This window comes from Schistocerca americana, chromosome 2 (assembly GCF_021461395.2).
Source record: "Schistocerca americana isolate TAMUIC-IGC-003095 chromosome 2, iqSchAmer2.1, whole genome shotgun sequence".
In the NCBI taxonomy this organism is placed as follows: domain Eukaryota; kingdom Metazoa; phylum Arthropoda; class Insecta; order Orthoptera; family Acrididae; genus Schistocerca; species Schistocerca americana.
Window position 1 is genome coordinate 391,893,719 of NC_060120.1, and position 26,440 is coordinate 391,920,158.

The following is a 26,440-nucleotide window of genomic DNA, read 5'->3' on the forward strand; positions in this document are numbered from 1 at the left end:
CAGAATAGAACACCTCTCTTCCTGAAAGTGTGTGTTCTTTCATAAGCCTCTTTATTACTTCTCAATTCCCATTGTTATATTTTGGTCCCAATATTTTCTTGGTTGTTTCGTATTTCACCTAATTGTTTGGCTGTATTTGACGACAGGGATTCTGGTCTAATGACTGTGTTGTAACGTTATAATTTTGTACTCATGGATAAAGATTTATTGTTAAACTGGCGTTTTGTTAATTGAAAAGCCCCTTCGTTTTTCCCTACCCTTGCTAAGCTTTGTCCTTTGTCCAAGGATAGTTAAATTTTGTAGTCTCTCTTATTCTTCCATTATTATTATTTTTTTATTATTATTAAGTTTAAAAATTTTGTAGCTGTATTATTAAAATCATTGGCATCTGTGGCATGTTAGAAGTCAGGGTGATAAGTTTTATGGAAAGCCACTAACAAAACGTGAACCTCCACCCCGCACCCACCGTCTCACCTCTCGTCGTCGTATAACCAAACCCTGACTTTGTGCCTTCCTTAAAGACACACCGTTTCTTTACTTACCTACCACATGATGTGAAGGAGAATAAACCCTGGCCTGCCTCAGTGGCCGAGCGGTTCTAGGCGCTTCAGTTCGGAACCGCGCGACTGCTGCGGACGCAGGTTCGAATCCTGCCTCGGGCATGGATGCGTGTGATGTCCTTAGGTTAGTTAGGTTTAAGTAGGTCTAAGTTCTAGGGGACTGATGACCTCAAATGTTGAGTCCCTTAGTGCTCAGAGCGATTTGAACCAATAACCCCTGGTCCACAGAAGTCATAAGTCCCAGCACTTTACAGTGGCGGTCAGGCAACGGCATGCAGCTCAACACACATCTACGTCCCGTTCCTCACTTACGTTTATTTATATAATTAATTCTATATGGCGATCCAGTGGAACTCTCCTGGTCCCAACGTCATTACTTAAGTTATTATATGTGGTGTGTAAGGTGCCCCTCGTACTGCTGCCGGTGCTGAGGTGTCGGCTGTGCTGTTGCAGATGGCGGCGCGAGCGCCGGGCTGTGGGCGGCGCCGCTGGTGTCGGTGGCGGTGCTGCTGGCCGCCGTGCTGCTGCTGCTGGGCTGCACCTGCTGCAGGCACAACAAGGGCTTCCAGGTCAGTCCCCGCCGCGGCCGGCGCAACAAGTGCCCGTGGGGCGCTGCGCTCAAACACCACCCACGCCTGCTGTGCTTCCATAGATGGTCATCGAACCTACTGAAATCTGTCGGTTAAGCGAACGTAAACAATAGTTCACGTACATGCCGGTTGAAGTAACACCACACTCACGTGACAAAAGTGATGGGACAGCGAAATGCACATCAACAGATGGCGGTAATATCGCGGACACAACGTGTAAAAGGGCAGTGCATTGGCACAGCTGTCATTTTCACTCAGGTGATTCATGTGAAAAGGTGTCGACGTGATTATGGTCGCACGACGGGAATTAATACACTTTCAACGCGGAGTGGTAGTTGGAGCTAGACGCATGGGACATTCCATTTCGGAAATTGTTAGGTAATTCAATATTCCGAGATCGGCAGTGTCAAGAGTGTGCGAGAGCACCAAATTTCAGGTACAAACAACGAAGTGGCCGACGTCCCTCACTTAACAACCGAGAGCAGCGGCGTTTGCATAGCCTCATCAGCAGCATGGATGAAATAACCGCAGAAATCTTTTTGCGACGTACGTCAAACTTGTCTGTTAGGACAGTGCGGCGAAAATTGGCGTTAATGGGCAATGGCAGCAGGTGAGCGACGCGAGTGCTTTTGCTAACAGCACGCATTTCCTGGTCTCGTGACCATGTCCCAGTTGGACCCTAGACCACTGGAAAACCGCGGCCTGGTCAGATGAGTTCTGATTTCAGTTGGTAAGAGCTGATGGTAGGGTTAGAGTGTGGCGTAGACCTCATGAAGCCATGGATCCAAGGTGTCAACGAGGCACTGTGCAAGCTGGCGCTGGTTCCATAGTGGTGTGGGCTGTGTTGACGTGCAGTGGAGTGTGTCCTCTGGTCCAACGGAGCTGCTCGTTGACTGGAAATTTATGCTCAGCTACTTGGAGACCATTTTCAGCCTTTCGTGGACTTCATGTTGCCAAATTCGCCATGTCATCGGGTCACAGTTGTTCTCGATTGATTGGAAGAGCATTATGGACAATCCGAGTGAATGATTTGGCCACCCTAATCGCCCGACATGAATCCCGTCGAACGTTTATTGGACATACTCGAGAGGTCAGCTGATGGACACAATCCTGCACCGGAAACGAACATAGAGGCGACATGGTTCGGTATTCCTGCGGGAGATTTCCAACTACTTGTTGAGACCTTGCCACGTAGAGTTGCTGCACTACGTCGGCCAAAATACTCCGACACGATATTAGGAGATGTCCCATGACTTTTGTCACGTCAGTGTATGTATGTGCACTACCACAGCACAGTCAGTGCATTAATGTTGAATACCTCAAATAATTATTTTCCCAGAAGAAAAATAAAAAAAAGTGTCAAGCAAATGTTGTTCAGGTACCAGGCAGACATTAACCAGCATGATTGACTTTCTTGTAACATTGTTCGTTACGAAAGCATGAACGGCGGTGAGTTTTTTTTTTTTTTTTCAAATGGCTCCATATATATTTTTATCCAGTAATCCACTTCCTCTGTTCACCTGTTCAAAAAAGTACCACAGTGTACCATTCATATACAGTAAACATGCCGCTAATAAAAACGTGATACAAAACTGACTTCGTCCTGCACTAGCACAACGTAGCTCGTTCACATGCTGGATTTGACAGTAAATAAATGGGAACACGGAGAACACGTACTCCAGTCGTTCAGTCAACCGTCGGGAAGGTATCACCCTCTAAGAGTTCCACTGACTGAGCAGCATTATTCCCACCTTCAACCAGAATAAAAGAAAAGTAATGCTGATGCCGCTTTTAGTAAAGGACTGCCATTACTACGCACAACATATCTTTTGAAGGTACTTCAGTACTGTACTACATGTGATGATGATGGGCTGTACTCGCTGACGAGTATGATTGTCTTCTACGAAACTCAGTATCCATGGGATCTTAAGTCGCTGCAGAGGCCAATTCTGGAATTGTGTATTTCTCCACATTATCGACACACGTTTGTTCTGGTACGTACTGGCTGCGTAGCGTTGTTCATCTTCAGGAGTTCCCGTTGTTTCCTAGCATTGCGCTTATCAGTTTCTGTTTTCCGCCTCCGTTGCTCGAAGCGCTGGATTCCTTCCCAAACATTGCGACGCCATACTGGGCGATTAAGAGCAGTAGTTTCCCAGTACCAGATTCAGTTTGACATCCTTTCATGTTGTCCTTTAATGAACCTTTGTACAGTTTCTTTGGTCTTCCTGCTTTTCATTGACCATAGTTTAGCTGGGAATACGTAATTTGTTTTAGTAGACGGGACAATATGGCCCGTCCAACGGAGTTGATGCTTGATGATCATGGCTTCAATGCTAGTGCGCCGTTCTTGCCATTTCACTAGTAAAATTCTTCTCAGGCACAGCTGGTGGTACTTTTTCAGCAAGCAGTCCATTCTTCGCACCCATGAGAGAGATGTTATAACAGTAGCTTCGAGCTTCGTCTTCATACTAATGGGGCACATTTGAGGCGGTGTTGTATTGCAGCATCAGTATTTGCGTCCTTCATTTACCCGTATTTTAATTGAGAAAATATTGTTACTACAAGCTGAGTAGCATTTATACTTCGTTCGTGTACATTGAGCAGCTCACACACAAACCTTCAACTGAAGACGGTTGGCTGAGTGATTCGCGTGCATTTCCTTCGTGTTTCTCCTTGTTTACTGTCATCTGCAGCAAGGGGACGACCTACGTTACCCCCGGATACCAGCGACTTCTGCTAGCACACGAGAGCTAGTCGATTTTGTGGTACGTTTTTGGAGAGGTCTTGAGGGGAGGAAGTAGGTTACGGAATAAAAAATACAGGTGTGACTCAAAAAAGAAAAACAGCTTTTCATATCTTCGTAACGAACAAAGATACAATGTAGGCAACCATACTGGTTAATGTCTCGCTGGTAGCTAAACAGCATTTGCTTGATAGATTTCTTGTTTCTTTTTAGGCCAAAAGTTATTTAGAATGATTAAGATAAGTGGGAATTTACTCAATAACTGCAACCAGTCTGTGACAGTGATAATTCTTATGACACGCAGATAAGAATTTCAACTTTGTTACTGAAAATTGAAACAGGTAGTGAATAAAAATTATAGATTACTTCAGCAGCGGAAGGTGTCAGTCAAAGAGTCTTTCGTGCAATATATCACAGCTGTAGAACATTGTGTTCAAAAATCATGGATTAACATAACCACTATTGAGTTGGTGTGCTACCGGACCTCCTTGACCAATCCATTGTCCATGAAACGTTGGAGTGGGGTACTGCCGCACGACCCGTAGTGAATGGGATGAGGCCCCATCGTGTTTAAATCACAGTCGCATTTCTGCAAGAGTAGCGTTCCGTCATAACGCTGGTAATTCCTGGGGAAGAAATAGGTGATGCCAACACCTGTTAATCTGTGAGGTAAAGCGTATAACACCATGAGTCTGTCAGTGACTACTCCTGCTTATACATTGGTACTAAAGCGATCCTAATGCGTCATCTCCATGCTTGCTAGAGGATTTGCTTGTGGACACTCGTGAATATTGTTGTAATCTGTTGCGAATAGTACTGCCGCCACCACCGCCACCACCACCACCACCACCACCACCACCACCACCACCACCACCACCACCGTATCGTGTACATTACTCGTCAGAAGTAAAACGGTCCACATCTCAAACGATATTGGTTTCGGAACATGTAATTTTACAAACTGTTCTTCAAGTTTTGATGGATACTACCTCCTGCAGGAATATGTGATACCTTTTTCAACACTCTGACGGTGAGGGTCAATTGCGAGGCCATGCGCGCGAACTATCGATCCTCGACAAGTATTCCAGTATTTCGCTACAGTTTAATGCGGCTAAATGATCAGCCAGAGACTGGATATCTTTCTAATTGTCTCAGACGTCTGACAATTTCTTAGCCATAATCGTTGACGACGGAAGGCCAGACAGTAGTAGATTAATTCTGGGGTAGGAGTGATATTTTCTCTCTCTCTTTCTCAGCATATATCCAGTGGTACAGCGTACGCTTTTTTTTTTTTTTTGCGAAATTTAATTTCTGATAAATTTTGTTACCGATATACTGTCTGTCGGCATAGTCTTTAGTTAACCTACGGTATCGCAGTGACTCGGATAAACTTTGTTCTGTGTGCTATCGTGATTCCTGAGGTGGAGATTGCAGACCAGCCTAGCATTAGCATGAACGAGCGTGGAAAATCACTGACGCCCATTACTCATGCTAGCCAGAGTATCAGACCAACGGTCGTTAATCCGCCTCGCGGATTGGATCCGGTTCTGGCTCTCTTCCATGTCTCGCAAACTGTCTCGCTGTCCGTACAACTCGCCGATAGTTATCCAGTGAGTTACTTTATCCCATGGCCAAAACTTTCTCTCTCTCCCCCTCTCCTCCTCCCCTCTCCCCAACTCCCCTCCCCCTCTCCCTTCCCTTCCCCTCTCCCTGTGTGTGTGTGTGTGTGTGTGTGTGTGTGTGTGTGTGAGAGAGAGAGAGAGAGAGAGAGAGAGAGAGAGAGAGAGAGAGAGAGAGAGAGTGACGTGTAGAACGGTAGAGATCATAGGCGTATGGTTATTCAGTAGCGCTGTTGTATCGACTGAAAAAAGGCCACCCTCGAACTAAAATCTTGAAGACCGTGTTGACATTTTCGAGAGCAAATAAAGAAGCTGCCGTTAGACACCGTGGAAAAAGTGCAACCGCGTTACGTTTTAAACCCGCTGCTGTGCCTGCGGGTCTAGCTTATCTACGGGCCTGAGCAGCTGACCGCCCGTACTGGTGAAGTCAGCGCTTCTGGGAAGCGGCGGCCGCCGCCTCAGCCTGCGCGACGCGGCTAGGGAAAGCACGAACCTGCGAATCAGGGCCGCCCCGCCTCTGAGTCACGTGCCCACCTGGGCGGCCGCGCGTATATCCACCGTTACGTCGCTGGCGCCTTCGCCGCGTCATCTTCCAAATTTTCGACTGCGCGGAAGTTTGCTCGTCACTTGACCCTTTCACTGGCACTGGGATGTATATGTCCCACGATAGGTTGTCAGAAAATCCGTAGCAATCTGCTGTATGTTGTTGCAATGTGTCAAAGTCCCTCTTAGTAAAGGCATCCCTGCTTATGGTATCCAGAATTCTTATTATTACAGTCGCACCGGTAGGTTCCACTGTCTTCAAACGCATCGAATTAGTTCGCGCCTGCAGATAAGCAAGTCAGTGAACAGATTTGCAAAGTGGGCTGCTGTCCTGCCTTCCCGGTCAATTCCTATCAATCGATCGCATGAACGGGTTGACGTTTGGCTTGCCACAAACGCTCACCATATTGAGCACCTGTAATGTGAGTTAAAAAGTTATAGAGATGCTCTATCGACTGACCTGTCTGTTTTCTCTATGTCTTGTAGTTTTAACACGGTCGTCTCCTGAACTTCGGAGGTACTTATGCGGCATGAGTCAGTTGCCCCTACCGCCGTTGTTTTCTGCAGCCAGCAATGTTATAGATGACCTCCATAAACCTCGTGCGAAATTTTTATATTCTCTCACTCGCTGTGGGTAAATTATTAGCCCTACAGGAAATAAGAACAGGACCTTCGTGTAGGAAGTTTAATGTATTTAACTTTTGTTCTGGGATACGTTTTAGCTAGAGGGCGTAGTTTCGGAGTCACTCAATAAAAACGTACAAAACTTATCTTCACCCCCCCCTCCCCCACTGCCACATTCAGCCCCCCCCCCCCCAGCAGTCTGGATTTCTAGTATGTTAATCTGACACTCCCTCCTATTACTGTAAAAGTGTTAGCGACTTCGTACGTTCGATCTTTTTTTATCTCCATTGATTAGTCTTGTTACGCCACCGGCTTAGTCGAGCTTGTGTAAATTTTACCTAACAGTTTTGTGAACCTTAACAGCATAAAATAAACAATTACATCGTTGTATCATCAGTCCTTCTGACTACGAAACTATCGTGCTTGTAAAGGTTATGTTTGGATCGAATTGTCAACGTAATTAGTTTTAGCGTAACGTTTACAAAAGTCGTTTTTCTTTCATTACCCTCACGAGCACGGCTAAATTAATAATGTTGACGAAGTAGCTGACTATGCTGGTGGCGTAATAGCCCAATCAATAGAAGTAAAAAAAGATATAATATCGGAAAGAGTTCGTGTAGTCGGAAATTCTAGGAATGCTGACTCATGATGGATGACTGTGGGGGTGGAGGTGCATTCGAAGGTCACTTGTGTACGTTTTACTTGAATATTTCTAAAACCGTGGCCTCCAGCGAAAACGTTCCCCATTAAAAAAAATTACTGCATTAAATTTCCCACAAAAAAAGGTGTTCTCGTCTTTGCTGTAGGACTAACAGTTGGCGCGTAGCGAGCGAGAGAAATGTTTGAGTGCCGGCTATAACACTGCGGGTTGCATAAAACGATAGCGGCAGGGGCAGCTTAACCACCCTGTGTATATAACCCCATATGACCTCCCCTCAAGGAAACGGAACGGAGGGAAATATTTTGTTAATTCTGCCTACGACATAAATTGAAATTTCCACCAATAATGTCTTTCACTCCGAAAAAAAAAAAAAAAAAAACTGGTCGTGAAAGGGTTAAAGCTGAAGGTGTCATCTAACGGATTCAGGCACACAATGCTACCAGATCTGTAAAATCCGGTATGAAAGTGTAATAGAGGTGACCGGGACGTTAAATGGGTATCTTTGGTAGAAAGACAATATTGTTTTTTCGAAATCCCGTTGGACAAATTTGGACAACGGTAATTGCGGTAATTTTTTGCAACAGTATTGCTACCACCATTGTCTATCGCGCACGTAAACATTCATCTTGGCTAGGGACGTTACCTAGCTCAGTAGATTAATGGAATATAGCAGAAAACCGGTAATTTTGGGGCCGAGGTATCATCTGCTGCAGATTGTATAGCAGCTTGTGGAATGTACATGTAACTGTAGATTAACCTGACACATGGTGTGAACACCACAGTGCCTTACTGGGCATGCTCCTACAGCAAGTAGGATGCTCTTGTCTTCCTCCGACCTTTGATCTTACTTTCCCAGCCACTTACAATGGGATCTGCAGCGTAGTGTGGAACCAAACTATGGTGTAGATTGCCATTTTTCACGTTAACAAATTATTGATGGACGTCAAACAAATGGTGACAGTGAAGTTCTAGGATTGGCACCGAACCTTTGAGTTTTTTGACTTGACGCTTAGCCAGTTACTCTGTGTAACTCGCATAATCAAAGTACATTTTCTGCTTTTTAGTAACATTTGTATTCACTTTTAATGTACTAGTTGTGAGCGATTTATAAAGAAATGAGCACGTAAAACTAAATGTAAAAGAAAAGCTGACTGACTTTCTTTGAATGAGTGTTAAGGAATTTTAATTCATCTACGAAGTAGATACTTTACAGGGCCCTCACTCGACCGATTCTTCACTAGTGCTCTATATTTCGGGACCCTTACCAAGTTGGATTAATAGGGGAGAGTGAGATTATCTATATGGTGATCATGTAGATAACCTACAACGGATAGCGAAATGAAAAGGAGACGTATGGGGGAAAAATAAGTAAACTGCTCATTATTTTAAAAGTATGTACCACTACTGTAAACACACACATCCCACTTTAAGACAAGGATGGTCGATGTTTTTATGCGAAAAAGGTCACGGTTGCCTGCGGAACCTTAATTGTAGCGAGGCGTGCACCTCTTCGTCCGAAGCAAATTGACGGCCAGGGATGTCTTTTTTTTTTTTTTTTTTTAGGTCTCCAAAGATATGGAAATCGCATGGGGAGAGATCGGGACTGTATCGAGAAAGTGTAGGGGCTTCCCAGCGCAACTTCTGCTGTGTGGTCGAAACAATCTAGGCATTACAAAAACAATTTCGTAACAGTCACTCACTTAGTTCTTCTGGCGTGGCAGTCTCGTTGTGATGAGCTGAGGTGTTTCCATTTCCGTGATCAAGAAAGCCAAGAGAGCCACGGAAATGGAAACACCCCAGCTCATCACAACGAGACTGCCACGCCAGAAGAACTAAGTGAGTGAGTGTTACAAAACATTTTCATGCAAACATCAGTACAGCTTCCAAAGTGACATCGCCTCTTTCTACGTTTCCTCTTCTTCCACAGGATAACCACAGCATAGATGAAAAGACTATGTAATATCAGTATAATCTTATTGTGAAATTGTTTTTGTAATCCCACTTAGCCTGAAGATGAGGTATTCCCTCGAAACATGTAGCAAAATAAATAAATAAATAATACAATAGTTAACCAAGTTTGTGACTGGTAGCGGTAATTTAAAAAAAAACTTTACATATTTCTTGTGATAGTCACCATCGAAAAATAGTCAAAATGACTTCAAATTCTTATGTTTCATAGTTTTATAGCACTTGTTAATGGTGTATTGTGGCCAATACATCAGTCATTGTCGACAGTTGGAGCGGAGCGTAACGTTCTCAGTATTGATTGATGAGGCAGTTGTAGAATGGTTCCACAGTGGATAACTCTGGGAAGTAGTTTATGATTTCACTCAGGCAAAGATGGGCATCCCGTCCATCAAAAGCAGTCCGCTTACACCTGTTCTCTTCAGACCAGATACATTTCCATATGCAGTATTACATCAGCAATCTGGGTTGAGTGTGACCGCACAGTGTGGATTAGCTTATAATTAACTATAATTTGAAAAACGAATTGTCAATTATTGGATGATGTGAAAAGGAACCGATACGCAAAACCATGTTTCGTTATCGGTATCAAACTCCAGCATGCATTCAAATGCTAAGCAGGCATTGCCTTAGTCAGTGCCAGTTGTCGTAGCGGGATGCGGTCACAAAATTAAGTCTCCCGCTATGTGTGATGGCTTTATAAATAAGCGACTGTTTTTCTGTTTTACAAAGAGCATTAACCAATGACGTCACGTACGATCTTAGGAGAGCTGCTTGCTCCGACTTTGTTCCATGTTCGCGTCAGAGCTTCGTAGAATTAGACACGTCATGAGTTCTGTTAGCCGTGCAAACGCTGAAAAATGTACACATTCTTGTGCGTGTGTGTCAGTCACTGAGAACTCTAAAAGTGCAAACTACAAGGCGTAAGAGGAAAATGCTTTTCCTTAGGGCGGCGAACTTGAATTATAATGTTCGGATGAACAGAAGTTGTCCTTCACCTTTACCAAGTGAACATTGACCGTGTTCCTGGAAGCGCTGAGCGTCACACCGAAAAGTTGCCACAAGGTCTCTGCTGGAATAGGAGGTCGTTTTCCTGAATGTGACGAGGTGGGATGTCGCAGAAACGCTGCATCCGTGTTTCACCCGTCACGACTTGCGAAACTTTTATCCTTGTAATTATACACTGAGGTGACAAAAGTCGTGGGATAGCGACATGCACATATACAGATGGCTGTAGTATAGCGTACACAAGGTATAAGAGGACAGTACATTGGTGGGGCTGTCATTTGTACTCAGGTGAAAATGTTTCCGGCGTGATTGTGGCAGCACGAGGGAATTAACAGACTTTGAATGTGGATTGGTAGTTGGAGCTAGAAACATGGGACATTCCATGTCGGAAACCATGAGGAAATTTAATATTCCGAGATCGACAGCGTCAAGAGTGTGCCGAGAATACCAAATTTCAGGTATTACCTCACAGCACGCACCACTCAGTGGCCGATGGCTTTCACTTAACGACCAAGAGCAGCGCCATTTCCGTAGAATTGGCAATGCTAACAGACAAGCAACACTGCGTGAAACAACCGCAGAAATCATTGTGGGACGTACGACGAACGTATCCGTCAGGACAGAGCGGCGAAGTTTGGAGTTAATGGTCTATGGCAGCAGGCGACCGACGCGAGTGTCATTTCCAACAGAATAAGATGCCTGCAGCGCCTCTCGTAGGCTCGTGACAATATCATTTGGATCCTAGACGACTGGAAAGCAGTATACTGGCTAGCCGGCCCGGGTGGTCGAGCGGTTCTAGGCGCTACAGTCTGGAACCGCGCGACCGCTACGGTCGCAGGTTCGAATCCTGCCTCGGGCATGGATGTGTGTGATGTCCTTAGGTTAGTTAGGTTTAAGTAGTTCTAAGTTCTAAGGGACTGATGACCATAGAAGTTAAGTCCCATAGTGCTCAGAGCCATTTGAACCAGGATACTGGTTAGATGATCCCGATTTCAGTTGATAAGAGCGTGTGGCGCAGATCACCGATGGACCCAAGTTGTCAACAAGGTACTGTGTAAGCTGGTAGTGGCTCCATAATGGTGTGGACTATGTTTACATGGAATGGAATGGGCTGGGTCGTCTAGTCCAATTGAACCGATCATTAACTGGAAATGGTTCCGTTCGGCTACTTGGAGACGCAGCCATTCATGGATTTCATGTTCCCAAACCACAATGGAATTTTGTCACTGTGCCACAATTGTTCGCAATTGGTTTGGAGCACATTCTGGACAGTTCAAGCGAATGATTTGGCCACCCAGATTGCCCAGTATGAATCCCACGTAACATTTACGGGACATAATCTCGCACCGGCAACACTTTCGCATTTATGGACGAGAGGCAGCATGGCTCAGTGTTTCTGCAGGAGACTTCCAACGACTTATTGAATCCATGCCACGTCGAGGTGCTGCATTTTGCCGGACAAAAGGTGGTCGGACACGACGAATCCCATAACTTTTGTCACCTCAGTGTAAATCTAGAGCTTAAAGATTCGCAACTTTGGCATATTGCGGAAGCTTCTTATGATACTCTATTGCCTACGTCCCATTCTTTTTCCAAATATCGAAACTGTTTAAAAGCGATAACTGAGAGTCAAAGTGTTGATCTAGAACAATAGCATTGGCTGTGAACTTCGTCTTATTAATAGAGCGGCACATGCCAATGACACGTCGTGATAAGTTGCTTAAGAAATGAGTTTCGTTTTCTATTTGCGCAGCGCCAGAGTAGAAACCGGAGATCGCTTTAAAATAGTTGAAGAATCCAGTACGTAGTAAGTTATTTAAAGAAATACTGAAGTAGTGATGTTCAGTTTTAACTCGAGAAACGTTAACGTAGCGTGCTGTGAACTGCACCTTTTAGGATTTTGCGCCTAACTGTTCTTACAGCAGAAGTGTTACACAATGTCTGTCGATGTGAAGCGTGTGAAGTATTGTCGGCGTTAAGCACCAGAAACTGATTCCTGGAACACATCTCTGTTGCTCGTAGCTCTCTGTAGCTCAAAAGTTTTAATGGCCACTGCTAAGGCAAGCAGCATTTGTAAGAGTAATAGCCTCTGTTGTAAACTAAACGGACATTAAAAAGTATTGCATTTCGTAGCTGTTATTATTTGTTACCTCCGCGTCACAGCATTATTGGAAAACTCACATTCTTAAAATAGCTCTGCTTCATGTAATTTTACACAATAGCTCTTCTCGCTTATCGCCTAATAATTCACTGTTGTACCATAAAAGTAAATGGCGTTCGGGGCTGTAGAGATTGTCGTTTGCACTCAGGTAACATGTTTCAGCGTCGTAGTTTCCTTTTGTTCTTTGTCAGTCACTTTTCGAGGCCTGCATTTGCTCATGTCTGTAGCAACTTGACTGAATTAACGTTTGTATTCCAGATACATGAAGTCGGCGGCATTCGTGCGTTGTACACTATGCGTCATTTTTCGTCCGAATTTTTGTATTGCTGCTGGTGTGGGAACTCTAAAATAGCGAAATATTTCGCCTGTTGTGGAATTACAAACTAACTTTTGGTACTGATTCCCTAATACGTATTGTTAATTGTGAAACAAACTGACTGACTCCAGAATGAAATTTTCACTCTGCAGCGGAGTGTACTTCCTGGTAGATTAAAACTGTGTGCCGGACTGAGACTCGAACTCAGGACCTTTGCCTTCGCGGGCAAGTGCTCTACCAACTGAGCTACCCAAGCACGATTCACGACACGTCCTCGCAATTTAAATTCCGTCAATACCTCGTCTCCTACCTTCCAAACTTCAAAGTAGTTCTCCTGCGAAATTTGCGGGACTAGCACTTCTGGAAGAAAGGGAGTTTCGTATCAGCTGACAGTCCGCTGCAGAGTGAAAGATTCATTTTGAAAACAATCTCCCAGGCTGTGGCTAAGCCATGTCTCTGCAATATCCTCTCTTCCAGGAGTGCTGATTCCACGTCTTTCGCAGGACAACTTCTGTGAAGTTGGGAATGGGAGACGAGGGTAATGGCGGAAGTAAAATTGCTTGGGTAACTCAGTTGGTAGAGCAATTGCCCGTAAAGGTGAAGGTGCCGAGTTCGTGCCTCGGTCTTGCACACAGTTGTTATCTGCCAGGAAGTTTCAAAGTGTTTGACTGTTCTTTATCACTATGCAAGTCGCGCTCGTGCTGTTACTTCCGAGCCGGCCGAAGTGGCCGTGCGGTTAAAGGCGCTCCAGTCTGGAACCGCAAGACCGCTACGGTCGCAGGTTCGAATCCTGCCTCGGGCATGGGTGTTTGTGATGTCCTTAGGTTTGTTAGGTTTCACTAGTTCCAAGTTCTAGGGGACTAATGACCTCAGCAGTTGAGTCCCATAGTGCTCAGAGCCATTTGAACCATTTTTTTGTTACTTCCGAAACTCAAATTTGTGTTAAGGACAAATAATTTCTGATTTCGGACTATTTGACTCGAGACACTGGGAAGCCGAATCCACTTTGTTGTCTCTAGCACTTCTAAGTCGTAATAACTGAAAACTTAAGGAGGTCACTATTAGATTATGGTATCTATTTTCACGTCATTCTTCCCACCTGTCCTGTCAAGAAATGGAGCACACAGAAGCAGTGATACACCGTAATTGCCGAAGTCGTCGACACCCCTGAATGATGGAAATTTCATCTCTGACGATGGCTATAATTGCGGTAGTGTGACTCTTATATTTGTGTCGTGCTTGGATTGCTATGTATTTGGCCACTGTTTTTGTCGTGTGTCCTCTTGAAACACCCCTTTTGTCAGTCTCTCGGAGCTCCCCTGATGTCGCGGAAGTCTCTTTGCGACGTGCAGCGCGCGAGACAAATAATGGGACGTACTGCTCAGCGGACTCGATTGGGAACGGTAATTGGCGGACACGCGTCCGCATTAAATCGCTGCGCCACTGCACTATCGGGATCGCCAGCCTCGCTTTGACTCGCGAGACTGGGTTAAGCGTCTCACAACTCCAAAGTCAATAATTGAAGCACCTGTAATTATCGAACCACTTGCAGGAAACATTCAGAGATCCGACCACTGAACTGGAACATGTTCACCGCAAACAGTTCAGTACACCAAACCTCACCGGCTACTAGCAACTCCCGCCGATAATAACCGCAACAACAAAACAGGGATAAATTTCAACGTCAGTAGGGAAAGAGCCGCACAGGAGCATCAGTCTCAAATGTTCACGGAAACAGATATAATTTATTGGTTTCTACTAAGCCAGTCGTGTTCCCTGGAACTCTGCCGTCGACGTAGCTACTGAGTCGGCGATCTGCTATCAGGGCTCTGTCTACCGATCCTGTGCGCACTCGCTTAAAGGCGACACGTAGAACAGTGGAAAATTCAAACCGAAATCCATTCCCGCGCCTGGGAATACACTTGCGGAACCTGTCAAGAAATAACGCGGTTAATCAAAAAAGGAGCCGCGTCTGCCAACTTCTGAAATACACTACGTAAACATCACGTCCGCCCAACGAGGCCTGCCGGCTAACTCTCCGATTCTGCGAGTTACAAACCACTTAACGAAATTATTTCACATTAAGACCCACAGCCAGTCAGAATTAAGAGCATAATGCTGGCATTTTCATTGGCTGTTTTCTGCTGCCGCTTACACCGTTTCTGAAAGGTGCTGCTTCTTGGCATGACTTTTAGAAATCTCTCTGCCACGAATGATGGAAATTACTCGTCCTCATGGGGAAATTACTCGCCCTTAAAATCCACCTAGCTGACTCCAACCGACACCCATTTAGGAGGATTAGGGAAAGACCAGCCCATTTTATCCAGGCCGAATAAAAACACCTTCCTCCTGGAGCCGGAAACTGGCCGAGGCGACTAAAATAGGCAACGTCGCTCGCACTGATACTTGGACAGGAAATATGTCACTCTCACACAGGTTTGAGATTGCCCTCCAAGTTCTCTTCATCTAAGAGTAGACTTACGACCAATGTCCTTAAATAGTCATACAGTTTCTCGCCCTTCACGTCAGCCTCAAGTACCACGGAAATAATTCCATGATGTCTGAACACGTGTTCCCTTCACTGTTTAGCATGGAGAACTTTGTGCGAATTTTGTGCAGCTCCGAGGAGCTGGTGTGGTTTATGCACTGTTGACCCCGTTATTGTGACCATCTCACGAATGTTGGTACCCACAGTACGTCGCTTATGAAGTGTGACATGGTATTTGCCCTGGCGAAGAAGTTTTTCTTGAGGGGACTCGTAAACTGCCACTACTCGCGGTTAGAATTAAAGGAAGCCAATTACACGGATCGAAAACAGGTATAACGTCGAATCTCGGGCGTGATATTTCAGGAACAGGATGTTTGTAAACTGGAGGCGGCAGCATGGTAAAAATGTATCCTTACTGCAGCAGAAAGTGCCACCAATGTGAAAGACTGTCGCGAAAACTGTGAATCTCAGTTTGCTATGGACAGATTTGGTGAACACCGATTGCGACACTGTGTGAAGATCAACCAATGCCTTTTATATTGGAACAGCTCATAGCCCAAATGAAGCAGGAGGCGACCAAGCTCGTGCTTGCTACAGCAGGTCAGTGAATCTTGCACCCTATGGGGCTTGGACTTGCTTTCACGGATGATTCGCGTTTTCTGCGTTGTAGGGCGTCGTCGTTTGCGGCGAGAAATTTCAGAACGCCACTTTTCAACTATTGGTGGAAGAATGCAGAGCGGCGAGGGCTGTGTTACGATCTGAGCATTCACTAACATCGTTGATCTTGCGAAAGGCATCCTGGTCCAATTCATTCTCGAAGGTCACATCCTCCTCACAGAGATTCTCTTTCTTTCTTCGCAACAATCAAATTTTTCAGCAAGACAGTAGACTACGTTTTTCCACGTGGATAGAAGTGTTGAGAAATGGCTCGGAGAACAGGCTCAATAATCTATTGGGGATCACTTTCGCAAGATCACGCTCCTTGCCGTGCTACAAAAGGCACATTCGTGGATTCTTGATTTCAGATTTGCAGAATACAAGTTCCCTGCTTCTGAAACATATTGAACATGGGTGTAGCGACCTGTCTGATACGTGTTGATACACCTTTAGTAATGAAGTAATAGTCTGCGAGTTCTCAAATGTCTTTAACAGTTCGTCTTGTGATAGCTGGAAGCGCTTCAAAAGTAAATTATAGTTGATGCATTATCCCTGTACGGCCACATTTTCATTCCTAAACAGTTACTGTTTTCAGTATCTCTCATCCGTTACCAACTAGTTATCGGAAGCGTGCGACTGAAACGATAGTATACATTAGAATAATTATTACTGCTTGTCAGGACTTTTATTTACTTTGGAAATTACTCGTTTCGGAAATTAATTCAAAATTCAAAGTCTTATGGTTGGATAAATGTGTCGCTTTGTGTGTTTAAGCTTTTGTATCGTCTTGTAATCGTAACTGTAGTGAAAAATTTTCGATACCGACTTTTCTATCCCTACAAATATGGGAAATTTGAATGTAGGTTTACGTGCGTGATTTTGAGTATCTCGCGATCGTCACTTGCACAGTACACTTACGCAAACAAATAAAGTGAATCATTGACGAACAAACAAACAAACAAGACACAGAGATATACTGTTCACCAACAGAGCTTGCATAAGATTTTTTAGGAATATAAAGAATAGTACTTGCTAACGTAATAACGTCATGGTCACTTTTTTCTTCTCGGCATTTTTTCTCACACCCTATTCAAAACATTTTCGAAGCTTCCCTAATACTTAATTGAGTAACTTTCGAGTTTTCACTCAGTATTCTGTTTTCATATTGTTTGAAATATCAGTCGTATCCAGCTTTTATAACAAAGTTTATGTTTATGTTGTTGGCAAGTAACTGGGAAAGTGACGATCGATATGCGTGCGTTTTTACGTAACAGACACCAAAAATTTCTGAAGTGAATTTAGTTACTAGTTTCGTAGTAACTGTTCGACAAGTTGCATAAACAACGATGAATATTCGCACGATTACGCTACAGAGATATTTCCAGAACAATGCAGCAGCTCACATCAAATATTTCGTAAAATAATAAAATGTATATACCAAAAAGATGGGCAATGACGGATAGTGCCAAATGAAGTGGTGTATAGCGAACTGGGGCCCATTACAGATGCTACACTGAAAAAAGGATCGCCTTTTTTGTTGTTACGCAGTGAGGATATCAGAAAGAAGATTATCAAGATAAGTTGTAGAGAAACTTTGGAAGATGAAGCAACAAGTAGGATGGATAAGGCAAATTAGAGAGGGCGTGAAAGATCTAGAATTAACGCTCGGCGATTTGCAAAACAAAACAGAAAATTTCAAGACACTGAAAAACATAAAAGTAGGACTTAAACCAAGCACAAAAAAGATCAAAACGAATTAAAAGATACTGGACAACTCGTGTAGAAAACCTATTGAAGAAGTTGGCCAGAAAATGATTGACTGAAGTGGTCCAATGGGATTGTAAAAGAAGAAGAAGAAGAAGAAGAAGACGAAAACAACGAGCTGCAAATGGGGATTATTTCCCAAAAGACATCGCGTGGATAGATAAGTAAAAATCATGACTGACATTTGCAGTTATTTTGATCCTAAAAACTAGATCAATGGTCCTCATCAAATGCCTTTTCGGAGCGCACGCACTTCCGTAATTCTGATGTGGTGGTATAATAGCGGTCTGCGTAACGGTGCTGTCCCCAGAAACACTACACAACAACAAGAGGCTGAGAGGGGCGGCCTTGAGCTCCACTTGTTTGGTGAGAGACACGTGCGCACGCACCTGCTGGCTGGGTGGCGTGCCCGCCGCGTGACTCACGCAGGGCTGGGAGGGGGAGGGGGAGGGGGAGGGAAGCTCTCGTGAATGGAGCGCCCTCTCGCCACAGCGCGCCGCGGCCGTGTCGCCTCGCATTCCCCCACAAACGCTCTCTGCTCGAGTGTTGCACACTGATAAACCTGCACGCCCGCCTTCTGCACCCTTCTGCTCTGTCTGAAGTGCTGTTGACGAGACGCAACGCGCACGGGGGTAAATTTAGAATTTGAATGGATCCGTGGCAACAAATCTACATCTACACTCCTGGAAATGGAAAAAAGAACACATTGACACCGGTGTGTCAGACCCACCATACTTGCTCCGGACACTGCGAGAGGGCTGTACAAGCAATGATCACACGCACGGCACAGCGGACACACCAGGAACCGCGGTGTTGGCCGTCGAATGGCGCTAGCTGCGCAGCATTTGTGCACCGCTGCCGTCAGTGTCAGCCAGTTTGCCGTGGCATACGGAGCTCCATCGCAGTCTTTAACACTGGTAGCATGCCGCGACAGCGTGGACGTGAACCGTATGTGCAGTTGACGGACTTTGAGCGAGGGCGTATAGTGGGCATGCGGGAGGCCGGGTGGACGTACCGCCGAATTGCTCAACACGTGGGGCGTGAGGTCTCCACAGTACATCGATGTTGTCGCCAGTGGTCGGCGGAAGGTGCACGTGCCCGTCGACCTGGGACCGGACCGCAGCGACGCACGGATGCACGCCAAGACCGTAGGATCCTACGCAGTGCCGTAGGGGACCGCACCGCCACTTCCCAGCAAATTAGGGACACTGTTGCTCCTGGGGTATCGGCGAGGACCATTCGCAACCGTCTTCATGAAGCTGGGCTACGGTCCCGCACACCGTTAGGCCGTCTTCCGCTCACGCCCCAACATCGTGCAGCCCGCCTCCAGTGGTGTCGCGACAGGCATGAATGGAGGGACGAATGGAGACGTGTCGTCTTCAGCGATGAGAGTCGCTTCTGCCTTGGTGCCAATGATGGTCGTATGCGTGTTTGGCGCCGTGCAGGTGAGCGCCACAATCAGGACTGCATACGACTGAGGCACACAGGGCCAACACCCGGCATCATGGTGTGGGGAGCGATCTCCTACACTGGCCGTACACCACTGGTGATCGTCGAGGGGACACTGAATAGTGCACAGTACATCCAAACCGTCATCGAACCCATCGTTCTACCATTCCTAGACCGGCAAGGGAACTTGCTGTTCCAACAGGACAATGCACGTCCGCATGTATCCCGTGCCACCCAACGTGCTCTAGAAGGTGTAAGTCAACTACCCTGGCCAGCAAGATCTCCGGATCTGTCCCCCATTGAGCATGTTTGGGACTGGATGAAGCGTCGTCTCACGCGGTCTGCACGTCCAGCACGAACGCTGGTCCAACTGAGGCGCCAGGTGGAAATGGCATGGCAAGCCGTTCCACAGGACTACATCCAGCATCTCTACGATCGTCTCCATGGGAGAATAGCAGCCTGCACTGCTGCAAAAGGTGGATATACACTGTACTAGTGCCGACATTGTGCATGCTCTGTTGCCTGTGTCTATGTGCCTGTGGTTCTGTCAGTGTGATCATGTGATGTATCTGACCCCAGGAATGTGTCAATAAAGTTTCCCCTTCCTGGGACAATGAATTCGCGGTGTTCTTATTTCAATTTCCAGGAGTGTATATTACGCAATCCACCTTTCATTGTGTGAAAGACGTACGTCTGGCTCCACTATCACTAACATCCTTCACTGTTCCATTCACGAATGGTCATTTGCAAGTTAGTAATATTTTGCGTGACTTTTCTTTCGGAACTTCAACGGTTAAGCTCTTCGTGATACACAACGCGTCTCTTGCAGCGTCTGCCTCTCGTGTATGTTGAGTATCTACGCAAAGCTATCGTGCTTTCCAAACGATCCAGTGACGAAGATTATGTTAATCCAAACTGGTAGGAGCCCCAGGCTTATCAACAATACTTAACGACTGGAATTTACTGTTGGTTTGTAAGCCACTTGTTTCGTGGATGAACTAAATTTCTTCAGGATTCTGCTATTAAATCTCACTCTAGGTTCTGCTTTTCTGCAACTTGGTTAATGTGCTCTAGATGGATTTTACGGTGGTTATAATTTGCAGTGATTCATCGCCCTTAGTTTAACTGAACATTGATGGCTCTTTCGACATATTTATCCACAATATGACATTTTTATTCACGTTAAGTGTCAATTGTCAGCCCCTGCACCAACTTCAGTCCTCTGCTGATCATTTTACGATTCGCTACAGTCTTCATCCGTTGAGACTTCTTTGGACAACAGCTTCATCCGAGAACAGCCCCACGGTGCTTCCAACGTCACCAACCATGTCATTTACACAGCGTTTTTTTAAAAAAAGTGTCGAATACTTTGAGAGATGGTAGTACTCAACGAAACTAGAAAAGTAAGTCCAATAAACACTTGTTTACAGGAGGTGTTCAACGTGGCGTCCATTCATGACAATGCATACCTCTGCCATCCGGTGACAGGAATGACGCATCGTTTGAAGTATACCCGGTTGTTATACCTGCTGGCATGCATTGAAGACGCGACCCCATAGTGCCCACACGTCGTTGACTGGTGTGGCGTGGACCAGTTCCTTCAAGTGTCCCCCTAACCTTGAAGTCTAGAGGATTGGGGTCTGGGGAACTAGCAGGTCAAGATATACCTATCCAGCGATCCTGAAATGTCTGCGTCAGATGTGACGAAAGTGCGTTGGTGCGCTATGATGCATGCATCAAATTTGTATTCGTTCCTGCAGGGACACAACCTCCAGCAAGGTAGGCAATACGTCAATGAGAAAGTCCAGATATGCGGCCCAGTTAACCTTTGTGGTAGCAGTTATGGCGCTATTAATCTATCGCCAAGTACACCTGCTCATAGTCCGCAGCTCGTGGTCGTGCGGTAGCGTTCTCGCTTCCCGCGCCCGGGTTCCCGGGTTCGATTCCCGGCGGGATCAGGGATTTTCTCTGCCTCATGATGACTGGGTGTTGTGTGATGTCCTTAGGTTAGTTAGGTTTAAGTAGTTCTAAGTTCTAGAGGACTGATGACCATAGCTGTTAAGTCCCATAGTGCTCAGAGCCATTTGAACCATTTTTTCTCCTGCCGCTAAGGGTCGCACACTGGCGCCATGGATTTCTTCCACCGAACGTTGCACACGTTCCTCCGTGTCAGGCGTGCGGACGGTGCGGGGCCTTCCACTGTCAGTCTTCCGAGGTGCGGGGGTACCCGTGTCCCTCCGACGCTGGAAAAGTCTGTCGAACAGCTTATCAGAAGGCACATTACGCTTTGGGTATTTTTCGGCGTATAAGGCACGGGCTCGCAGGTTATGTGTATTTGCCAAACCATAGCACAATATCATATCCGGCATTTCACTTTTAGAGTAGTAGGCTTCCATTGCTAACTACAGGGTGTCCAGAAAAGGGCTCCCTGATTTCAAAATTAAATATCTCGAAAACAAAGATCGATAGAGGATTGCAGTAAACGGTATGTTTATTGTGAAAGCTGTAAGAAGTTTATACAGCAGTTTGAAATAATAGTTACAAAAGCTGCTAACAGATGGCGCTGTACGCTGTACAGCTCATATCAGCATACATAAGTGAAATAATCGTATGAAATCAATCTTTGCAAACAGTCGCATCACAATGTTTTCAAAATGTTCACCATTGGCACTACAGAGGTGGCGCAAACAAAGAATGAAATTCGCCATCACATTTCGTAGTGTGTCAACCGAAATGGATTCACATGCCACAGAGATCGCCGATTCAAGCTCGTCCAGCGTGGCGGAATGCTTCGGGTAGACCATGTCTTTCACTGTACCCCACAAAAAAAAGTCACAGGGAGTCAAATCCGGCGAATATGGAGGCCAATCCATGCCTGCACCAGTAAATTTGTGATATTCCAAAGCAATGACTCAATTCCCGAAGTGTTCCTCAAGAAAGCGAAACACTTGTTCGGTCCGATGTGGTCGGGCTCAATCTTGCATAAACCATTCAGTACCTGGTCGATTCTCTAACGCTTGCTGCGTGGCGACAAATTGTTCCAAAATTGCAACGTAACGTGCACCAGTGACCGTTTCTCGAATGAAAAAAGGGCCAATAATGCCTCTGCTGCATACTGCAGCCCACACAGTAACTTTAGGAGAATAGAGGGGTTTCGCTTCACACCAATATGGCTTTTCGGAACCCCAAAATCGCCAGTTCTGCTTATTCGCGTATCCATTCAGGTGGAATTGTGATTCATCTGTAAACCAGATGCAGCCAACATCAAATCCTTCACTATCAATCATTGTGAGCATCTGATTAGCAAAGGCAACCCATTGTTGCACAGCTCGTACGGGTATGGCCTGGTGCATTTGAATTTTGAATGGAAACATGTGTAGGCTCTTTCTCAGTATTTTCTGCGTGCTGGAACGCTTCAAACCAGTCTCAGATGCAATTCTACGAACGGATGACATTGGATTTCGCTGAATAATTCCAGAAACTGTGGCGATATTTTCAGGCGTAACTGCGGTTTGCTTGCGGCCAACATGCCCCACTAGATCATCAATTACGCTGCCTGTTCGTTGAAATTTTGCGAAGAGCGTACGAATGGTTTTCGCATCGGGTCCTTTTGGAACATTAAATCGTGCTTGAAAACTTCGCCTTGTTGCCGTAGGACTCTCTTCTAACCTGTGGTACTCTAGCACCAGAAAAACGCGTTGTTCAATGGAGTACATGGTTTTAATCTCTTCCTTCGGTACGCTAACCTCCTTTCACGTTTCAATAGTGGAACTGATCGCTCTGGGCTTCCGATCACTATTTATACTAGGCATTGCGTATGGCGATTACAGCGCCATCTGTTAGCAGCTTTTGTAACTATTATTTCAAACTCCTGTATAAACTTCTTACAGCTTTCACAATAAACATACCGTTTATTGCAATCCTCTATCGATCTTTGTTTTCGAGATATTTAGTTTTGAAATCAGGGAGTCCTTTTCTGGACACCCTGTATGTACAAACAGCGCAATGAGAGTAAACACATAAGTGAATCAGCGTTTGGTAGAAGGTAAAACACCATGATATGTATCCAGGGTTGACAGTACTGCACAATAAGGCAAACAAACACGACGAAAACTAACGTAGCCAACAATACGACTCGAACCATACAAGTGACTGCATACAACCTAATGGTAGGTAGAGTACTGTAAGCCATAATAATACCCTGCAGCCACATTTGACGGAGCGCCAATGCCAACACGGTGGTAATACAGACAACCAAGAGTCGCACAGCCCTTCCTATAAACATGTGTTTCTCTGGAAGTATGCGTTTCCGGACCAATGTTTATTGGACTTATTTTTCTTGTTTGGATGAGTATTACCACCTCTCAGATACTATTTTTTTAACATCTTGCATATACTGGGTGATTAAGCTACCGCTACCTATGGGTTTTATGCAGCACGCAACACCTTCTGATGCCACGCTTAAGATTTTCGTATTCTCTTGCTCGCTACTTGCAAACTATTAGTCTTACAGATAAAATGAACAGGACCTTTTTGTAGAAAATTTTATGTAGTTAAATTTTGTACTGCGATACGTTTTCGCTAGACAATGTAGTTCTGAAAATGTTTTGGGGGAGGCTAACCACAGACTGCGTTTTATTGGCAGGACACTTAGAAAATGTAACAGACCTACTAAGGAGACTGCCTACACTATGTTTCTCTGTCCTCTTTTAGAATACTGCTGCGCGGTGTGGGATCCTTACCGGATAGGACTGACGGAGTACATCGAAAAAGTTCAAAGAAAGGCAGCACATTAAGTATTATCGCGAAATATGGGAGAGAGTCTCACAGAAATGATACAGGATTTGGGCTGGACATCATTAAAAGAAAGGCGTTTTTCGTTGCGATGGAATCTTCTCGCGAAATTCCAATCGCCAATTTTCTCCTCCGAATGCGAAAATATTTCGTTGACACCGACCTAACTAGGCAGGAACGATCACCACGATAAAATAGGGAAATCAGAGCTCGTACGTAGATATAGGTGTTCATTCTTTCTGCGCGCTATACGAGATTGTAATAATAGAGAATTGTGAAGGTGGTTCGATGAATCCTCTGCCAGGCACTTAAATGTGATTTGCAGAGTGTTGATGTAGATGTATTCAAGAAAAAAATGCGCTTTTCTTGATTGCCTCAATAGACGTGGTCGCCAGCAAAAAATAGTGTATTAAATTTCCTACAAAAAAGCCCTGTTCAATTTTTTTCTGTTGGACTAATAGTTAGCGTGTAGTGAGCGCGTGTGCTTTTTGAAGGCGTTGCAGGTTGCATAAAACCAACAGGGGCAGCTATATCATCCTGTATGATCGTCAGCAGTAATGGCACTAAATGGTTCAAATGGCTCTGAGCACTATGGGTCTTCACTGCTGCGGTTATCAGTCCCCTAGAGCTTAGAACTACTTAAACCTAACTAACCTAAGGACATCACACACATCCATGCCCGAGGCAGGATTCGAACCTAATGGCACTAAATCGCTCATCAGGTGCTCTATAAATTGCCTTCACACTTGCCTGTTTCGTCCCATTAAAGGCGTGTTGAGACCTGCTTGTATGCCATACCGGGCAGTGCGCATGTTCGCGGGACAGGGAGGTGGCCCAGGCCCGAATCGAATCCACAGGGCAAGTTAATGGCTGTGCGGTGATACATTGGCCAGCCTAAAAGGGTGAGTGATGGACGCGTTTAGGTTGAGCTGCGCTGGTCCCCAACTTTCGCCTCAGGGAATACGAAACGCAAAAAATTAACCCATTAGTGCCCAAAATTATTAAGTTCTGTTTTTCTGCTTAAAAATAGTTGTGGGTTGTTGTTTTGTAGCAGATTTACAGAAAAATATAATTTCAGTTTAATTTTCATTTATACAGTCATGAATATTAATGGAAACTAAAGTTGCCAATGGGCACTTAAGGTAAGAAATGAAACAAATTTCCAGATGTTTTACAATTTTTATTTTTCGAACTGTTTCTATTATACATTCTTACTTTATTTGAAAAGAAAGGATATTTAAACAGTCAAAACCGTTTTGAATCATTAGAGAAATTCTCTTCTGAATCTTATCTTGCAAGTATTTCAAAATATACGAAACCCCTTAAAATAATCTGGATGAAATGATACCTGGTATTTCACACATATATACACAGTTCGATTCTTAAATACCTGATACCTACGATACTTAGATTGTTCATTGACGATGAGATGATCTTTACTGTCCCGTCTTATATCATCTAGTGATAGAAATTGTGATCTTGGACCAGATTGTGGTCTTGGGGCTCCATGGATTTTCAAAATTTGAGGCAACTTGCCTTCGAAACTGAAGATACGGCAAATCATCTGCCAACCTCCGATATAGCAACCATTCCTCTTCGCAACATACGTCAATACCCCACGCAAACAGAGACCACTGACGTTTTTTAATCCTCACTTTTGTCCTTTAGAGAGCTGTGAATTGATCATTCAGATCACTTTCTTCCACATGCTGATTATATTATTTCACAGCATCAGGCATCTTTATCGTTACTATCTTTTTTTCCCTTACTGCTAAATCTTTCCACGCTTCGTAAAGGTTCTACATAATCACAGTTGGAAAGAACTGCTTCTACTGCATTGTCATTTCATCTCACTGCAGTCACCTGGCCGCGTTAGATACTGAAATACATTTTCTTTTTTCTTGTTTTCCAGACTCATTCTTCGATGTCAGATTCATGTGCTATTCATCTCTGTTCTCTCGCATTGTCCCTGTACCACCAAAATTTTCTCTACACAGTTGTTCCAGCAGCGGAACTGACTTAAAACAAATTGCTAAAGTAGATTTTTGTTCCACTTGGTATATTTCCATGCCGAATCAAACCAGTCACTACATCCCCACCCTCACCAAGGCCAGTTTTAGGTATTTCCGTATGTGTGCTACAATAAGGTTCTGCATATATAATCTAGTCATCAGGATTTGCCAAAATCCTGAGCTTGAAGGCTTGGAGGCTCTGCAGAATCGTCATTATCTTCCACTGCTTCGTGTCCTTGGTTTATTCCCCTCACTGCAAAATTTTTACTTAACCTCTAATTCTGCTTTCCCTTCGTATTTATGACAGTTGATGTGGTTGGAGTCTCTGCGCAAACCTCATCTTCTACCTCTTTTAGCCCTTACTTTCTCCATTCACTGCAAAATCCAGATTTTAGGCGTGCTTCCTATCCTTCAGTACTTGCAGCAGGAAGTGTAGTTTGAATGTCTTCGGAGTTCCCAATTTCTTCTTCTCGCTTACTTCAGTCA

General features: G+C 44.8%; 1 protein-coding gene across 1 annotated transcript in view; it reads left to right on the forward strand.

Moving 5' to 3' along the window:
- The window catches only part of LOC124594047, a 642,515-nt gene that overhangs the window by 336,136 nt on the left and 279,939 nt on the right, over nucleotides 1-26,440 (forward strand). The window contains exon 2 of the mRNA XM_047132397.1: nucleotides 1,014-1,129. Within this exon, the coding sequence (XP_046988353.1) occupies nucleotides 1,014-1,129 (116 nt within the window). The remainder of the gene's footprint in view (nucleotides 1-1,013; nucleotides 1,130-26,440) is intronic.